This window comes from Cynoglossus semilaevis, chromosome 12, assembly GCF_000523025.1.
Source record: "Cynoglossus semilaevis isolate Cse_v1.0 chromosome 12, Cse_v1.0, whole genome shotgun sequence".
Taxonomy (NCBI): domain Eukaryota; kingdom Metazoa; phylum Chordata; class Actinopteri; order Pleuronectiformes; family Cynoglossidae; genus Cynoglossus; species Cynoglossus semilaevis.
This window is the reverse complement of record NC_024318.1, coordinates 3,183,507-3,190,451: the sequence shown is the minus strand read 5'-3', so window position 1 is coordinate 3,190,451 and position 6,945 is coordinate 3,183,507. Positions and strand designations below refer to the sequence as shown.

Sequence of the window (6,945 nt, the reverse complement as noted above, 5' to 3'; positions counted from 1 at the left end):
CAGCTACCAAATTCACACTGGACTCCAGCATTCAATCATCCGACCACGTCAGCCCCTCTGTCTGCCCCCACACTTCCCCACGCTGTCAGAGCGCCTGCTGGAGGCCGGATACGCCACGCACATGGTGGGCAAGTGGCACCTGGGCTTCTGCCGGCCCAGCTGCCTCCCCACAGGACGTGGCTTTCAGACTTTCCTGGGCACGCTCACTGGCAGCGGCGACCACTTTACCTATCAGAGCTGCGACGGTGCGGAAGCTTGTGGGTTTGACCTGCACGACGGAGACAAACCTGCCTGGGTGATGAGAGGCAACTACTCCACCCTGCTGTACACAGAGAGGTGAGGCACAGAGAGGTCTGCTGAGAAACGACAGAGTCAAGTGACGCAGTTTTTCAAAGGACGTTCCTGAAGAGGCAGGAATCAAACCTGCAACCTCCTGCAGGCAGGAATCCTACCACTGGGGCATTTGAATTTAAAAACAATACACGTTTAGTTTGAGCTTCAATTCTTGTTTAGTTTGAGTTTAAATTCTTGTGAAAATAATGAATTTTAAAGAGATTATAAAGAGCAGTAGATTACTTTTATGTTCTGCAGTAATACTGCAGATTTATAAAGAAGTACAAAAACAAAGCTGTTGATACTTTGCTGTTGTAACACAAAAAAGGCATTCAGTGATAGCATTCAGTAAGGCAGTACTTACAGTACTACGACCAAATACTGTGACCCTACGTTGCTGCTGTACTTCAGTGTTACACAGCTGAGTTTGAGGACAGTGCCATTTTGTTGTTGGTGCTGCCATTAGCAAGCAGTGAGTGTGAAAGTGATGGCCTGGAGAACTGTCCTCTGACACGCTCCTGTCTGATGATTGGCTCCAGTCCTCCTGCCACTCAAAAAGGGTTTAAGCAGCTGTAGATCAATGAAATGTCATGACCACTTCTGAAGGGAACAAGAAAAGGGAAATGACATGTTGAGGGCAGAGGTGCTGCAGATGAACGCTGCCATTTTCTTCTGGTGACATTAATGTGACACAATTCAAAAACCCCTCGCTGACCTCTAGTGGTCAGATTAGGCTCAGGATCATGGTTTTAACTAACTATAATTTCTTGTTTGTTTGTTCATCAGTGATTATATTTTATTTTAAAGTCCTTAATATGTTCTTTCTCTTCTCCAGGGTGAAGCAGATCCTGAGGAGCCACGACCCCCAGAAGCCCCTCTTCCTCTTCCTGTCTCTTCAGGCTGCACATACACCACTGCAGGTACCAGACAGTTTTCTGCACCATTATGACTCACAGGACAACCAGCTGAGGCGACACTATGCAGCCATGCTGAGTTGTTTGGACGGGGCTGTGGGAGAAGTAGTCGAACACCTGAAGACTGGGGGGTTTTATCAAAACTCAGTCATCGTTTATTCATCAGATAATGGGGGGCAGCCGCTCTCTGGGGGCAGCAACTGGCCACTGAGGGGTGGTAAAGGAACCTACTGGGAGGGAGGCATCCGTGCTGTGGGTTTTGTCCACAGTCCTCTGCTGGTCAACAAGGGCGTGGTCAGCACCGCTCTGATCCATGTTTCTGACTGGTACCCCACTTTACTGGGACTGGCTGGTGCCCCGAAGTCCAACCACGATCTTGACGGTTACAATGTTTGGAAAACAATCAGCCAGGGTGTCCCCAGTCCTCGGACTGAGATTCTTCTCAACATCGATCCGGTCTCTAGGAAGCATGGAGAGCCTTACGACAAATCAATGGTCCTCAACGGGTTTGGGATCTGGGACACGGCGGTGAGGGCCGCAATACGGGTCGGAGACTGGAAGTTGATGACGGGAAGTGTAGGAGATGGGGACTGGATACCACCACGGGCTCTTCCCGTTGGTCCAGATCGATGGAAGAAGTTGGAGCGGCGGCGCAGCGAGTTGGGGAAGTCAGTTTGGCTCTTCAACATCAGCGCTGACCCCTATGAGAGGTCAGATCTGGCGGACTCTCATCCACAGATCGTGAAACAGCTGCTGACCAGGCTGGCCAAGTACAACCAGACAGCTGTGGTGGCCAAAAGTCCTCCAGATGACCCCATGGCTGACCCTGAGCTCCATGGAGGGGTGTGGAGCCCCTGGCTGGGTCTGGAGGGAGAGCAGTGGGGTAATGAGGGGCAGGGAGGCAGGAAAGACAGGATGAAGAAGCCCTGCAAATTATGCAAATTAAAAGCCCTCTTCAAAAAGGTGGGCTCACGACTAGAGAGAAACAACCTGTTTGCATAAATAAATAAAAAGAGAGAGGGACGTCGTCCACGGTCAGTTAGAAAAATCTTGACTACGTGATCTTTAAAGGAAGTCTGTGATTCCAGAAATTTAAAATGCTACTCAATATACAATATCTTGCTGTACTTTAATTGGCTCTTAGCTGTTTTGTAGCTAACACAAAATTAAATCATTAACCCGCTTTTTTTCTTCAAATAATCAGCCAAAGTATAATCATTTTCAGACTAACACCTGCATTAAAAAAATAAATATACTGTATATTATTTCATGTAAAAGCTGTCGTTCTTAAATAGAACTGTTTTTGGTCCGTCTACCTAACAAAAGTTTAAAGCGTGTATTACAGAATTAAAAATACTACTTTTATACATAAAGTACTTTTTTCTAGATACTACATATCTGGTCAACAAGGAAGGTCAGACAGAGGACAAAGAGTCATGACAGGCCAGGCTGCAGGGACTTACAGTCGCACGCAACATGAACCGCGGGTTGTTGACGTACAACACGACCTTACGACACGGTTGTGGAACGACATCAACATTTTTTTTCCGCAGGGTAACTTTATAAGACGACACACGCTGAGGGCAGTTGTCTTGGTCAAATGTCACCTTGTTGTTGTGTTCTCCGAGGCTGTGCCGACTTTACGTCTGTCACAGTGAGGCTAATCCAAGAGACCTCTGACCACAGTCACATCATGTCGTGTTCCAAGCTCTAATCAGGTCTTTGCTGACCTTTTAGTTTGACTGAACTTATTTGCTGTGTAATGAAGTTCAGTGGATTTGGAGAAAATGGAAAATAAATGCAGAAACAAATCCAACTACCCATGACGTGGAGGTAATCTTTTTGTAGCAGGCTAACACTAACACGAAATTGACATTGAATCTTACTCTTCAGTCTTTTCTATGTGGAACCTGAGAGAAAACCTTAGTTTTTAGTTTTTAGGGACATATAATGCGAAAGTGAATGTGTGTGAGCTCCGAAGAATTGCAGACACAGAGTTTACAAACGATGGCTGGCACTGAATATCAGGGAGAAAGCTGAGCCGTGAGCTGCAGGACTAACTAATAGAACATAATTTGTCGGAGCACACGGCTGGTTATGCTGCAGTTTTTAGCCTCACGCTGGCTGATTAGCTGAGATGTATCTGCCTGCTGGTGAGGCCTGACTGGAATGAATCAGAGCTGGTTCGGCTCGGTCTCACTCAGCATGTTCTCCAGTAAACAGCTTCGGACTGTGCAGTGGAGATGTGCTGTAGAGGTCACTGTGGATGAGCGTGTCAGCAGAGAGGCCGGGAACAACGACATTCAGATGTTCGGTGTTTATATACAGTGGCAGTATTTTTTAAATTAAGAATACTTTATTGATCCCCCAGGGGGCGTGGTGGGGAGGGTCACAGCTGCTCCTGCAACGACAAGGACATTTAAAAAAGAGTGAGAAATTGAAAGAATCTTTCTTTTTCTTTCGGCTCTGTCCCTTTTTTTCAGGAGTTGCTACAGCAAATCATTGATTTCCAGCTCTCCCTGTTCTCTGCATCTCCTACTCTGACTCCAACTATCTGCATGTCCTCCCTCACTACATCCACCTCCTGTCTTCTGCCTATTGCTACCGTCTCTAAACCATACATCATGGCTGGTCTCACCACCGTCCTGTAAACCTTTCTCTTCACCTTAGCCGACACTCTTCTGTCACAGATCACTCCTGACATTGATCTCCAGCTCTTCCATCCTGTACTCTATTCTTCACCTCTCTTCCACAGTCTCCTCTGCTCTGAACAGTTGATTCTAAGTACTTAACTCTTTATCATCCAGTCGTTCAGAGTGATTTTAACTGCAGACAGTCCAACATGCCCTGTGGCCTCCAATATCCTGGTTCCCTTTAAACCTAAACAGATAGAGAAAATCTCAAAGCAGTGATGAGATCTGGTGAGACTGCGTCGAGTCCAAACTAGCCATGAGACAAAGAGACGCTGAAAAACAAGAGAGAAAGTGGCGACGACATTGTTTTAATGCCCACACACACGATTCCCAGGACACTGTCATGGGCCTGCAGAAATAAGGCTCCGTCAGATTATATAAATCACCAAGGAGGCGTCACACACACACACACACACACACACACACACACACACACAAACAGAGGCACAGTGTAATTCAGTGTGTGGGTGTGAGCTGTCATCTCCACTGTTGGATCTCTAGTTGAACTTTAGATCTTCTATCCAGAGTAGTCGTGATGCTGAGCACAAGACGGTGAACTAATTTTTACAGAGAGTTCCCGCAGCCACTCGGGACGTGGGATTTCACACGAGGAGAGTACAGTGTATTTTAATATGCATGTTGTAGAAACCGTGTGATGCAATAAGCTGTGATACAGAAGGTCGAGTCCAGTCAGGGTTGGAGGAGACAAGACAGACATTTGACAGGATAGAATTGCCGATCTGGAATTTGAACCTTTGACCTTCAGATAACAAGCCTGATCCTCTTACCATAGCCCCTTAGGGTTAGGCAGGTCAAGGCAAGCTGGGACAGGGGAGGCTAGGCTAGGCTAAACTAAGGTAGAATAGTATTGAGATCGGACGAGAAGGGACCGGAACATTATAGAACATTACGAAACGGGGTTGGACCAAATGATAGGATAAGAATGGATGGTATGGAGTTCCTGTATGTAGAAGAAGTCCGTGCTGAACTGCCCTTGACTGCTATGATTGGCCGGTCTAAGCCATAGAATACAGAACCAAATACAACAGATTTGTAAAGTTGGCCCAGAGGCTAGACGGGCTCTTAAAGCTAAGAAAATGGACTCATGGCTCAGGTTTTACTTGTTTATATAAACATAATGTTTTCAGACTAAACTCAAAGGTCCGACTCAGTCCGACTGACTAGTTTTGTGCGATCCATAAACCAGTGAATATGTCACACAGTTGGCCACTAATTCCAATACATGGCTAACAGATTTTTACTGTGAGACAGAGTGGTATTAATGACCGGACCGGGACACATTCACTCTGCGTTCCTGCATCGTAAATCGCAGCCCATTAAGCATTGAAATAGCCCCGATGTGCTGTAAACGCTTACCTGGGGCAACGTGATGATTTAGTAATTGAGAAGGAGAGAGAATGGATCCGCTTTAATGTTCGGGACATGACCGACTGTTCCCTGGGAAACTGTTTAGGTTAGGACTCTAAAAAAGATTTGGTGAGAAGGAGTCTGAGTCGCTCAGGAACCACCCTGGTGGTCTGTCTGTGAGATAAAACACACTCAGGTATGCATCTGTGTCAAGAACATGTAGTTGTGTGATGTCAGCGTTCATCACGAGGGGAGGATCGACAGAGATACGCAGTGTTGCCGTGAGCCAAAACATTCCTGTAGGATGAGTCACTCCCTTCTGGTTCCTTCAAACTGCCTCAACTGTGTCATCACCACAGAGGGCTTTAGGGCTTTAGGGCTTTTAGAGCAAAATGTATGATGAAGGACTACAGTATATGTTACTCACAACGAGTACTCGCAAATACAAGCAGTACTTCAAATGACATGTAGAGGAGTGGTTCTCAAAGAGGGGTACGTGTAACCTTTGGCGTACTTGAATGCATTCCCGAGTGGGTGGCTGTGGTTCAGTGTGTCGTGCGGTTGTCTTACAGCTGGAGTGTTGTGGGGTTGGTTCCAGACTTGGTAGTTTGTACGTTGGCTCCGTTGGCAGGTACATGAACAGAAAAACCTTTTAGTGTAAAGTGCTTTACTTTTGAACAGCACTGGGAATATATTAAAAAATAGCATAATCATTCTAAGAAATATTTTAGAAAATAACTTTCTATCTTTTTTGTTGTTGTTGTTGTTGTTGTTGTTTGTAACTTTTCAATACATATAATATTTGCCATGAAGTCACACGCTGCGGGTCACGAGCCTGAGTGGTGAGAATCTCCAGCTGCTCTACGTGTCCTCCAGTCCAAGACTGGTCTGACAGCCCTGTCGCAAAAATACACAGGGATCCAGCAGTTAATACAATGGCACCTCTGCACCCTGGCTAATTAGGCTTTCATATCAGAGCGGCTCTCTGTAATTACGGCAGAAACTGGTCGCACTGCTCCTCTGCTCACTGCAAACACTCATTAATCGCCAGCCACGCTCTTTAAATACTGCTGTGTGGCGTTCACTGACAGTTCAGAGAGTACAGAGGAGAGGAGGGAGGAGATGAACATGGTTGTAAACACACTATGATGAAGATTAGTCCGTGGTGTAGCATCTGATTTTATGTAATTTTCGTTGTTGTTGTTTTTTTGCAGTGACTTCTTTATTTTTTATTAATCTCTCAAAGCATCATTTTTTCCCCCCTGAATGTTGGACAATTTTAGCGTTAACGTTTCTTGGTATAAAATAACAAAAATAGCAGTTAAAAACTTAGTAATATAATTTTATTGTTGGAATTATTAAAAACGAACAAACATATTTTAATTTAGTAATTTGAGTTGTAGAATGAAACATCACCGAATTTAAATTAGTATAATTTCGATAGACATTTAAATTTATTTATATCTATATTTTTTTAAATAATTAAACTGTAGCATTAATAATAATAATAATAATAATAATAATAATAACTAGTTGTTTATAACTAATGTTGTTGTGATGATCTGTGTGTTTGTGACGCACTTCATAAATTGAACATCGTAATATTCTGGACATGCGTCTTATTTCTCTGTACCAAT

At 44.7% G+C, this 6,945-nt stretch overlaps 1 protein-coding gene across 1 annotated transcript in view; it reads left to right on the top strand.

Annotated features, from left to right (window-relative positions):
- LOC103386998 (arylsulfatase I) overlaps positions 1–3,763 on the top strand; it is a 5,918-nt gene extending 2,155 nt beyond the window's left edge. The window contains exons 2-3 of the mRNA XM_008321478.3: positions 4–336; positions 1,169–3,763. Of these exons, the coding sequence (XP_008319700.2) occupies positions 4–336; positions 1,169–2,249 (1,414 nt within the window). The 3' untranslated portion in view covers positions 2,250–3,763. The remainder of the gene's footprint in view (positions 1–3; positions 337–1,168) is intronic.
- Positions 3,764–6,945: the final 3,182 nt, after the last annotated feature.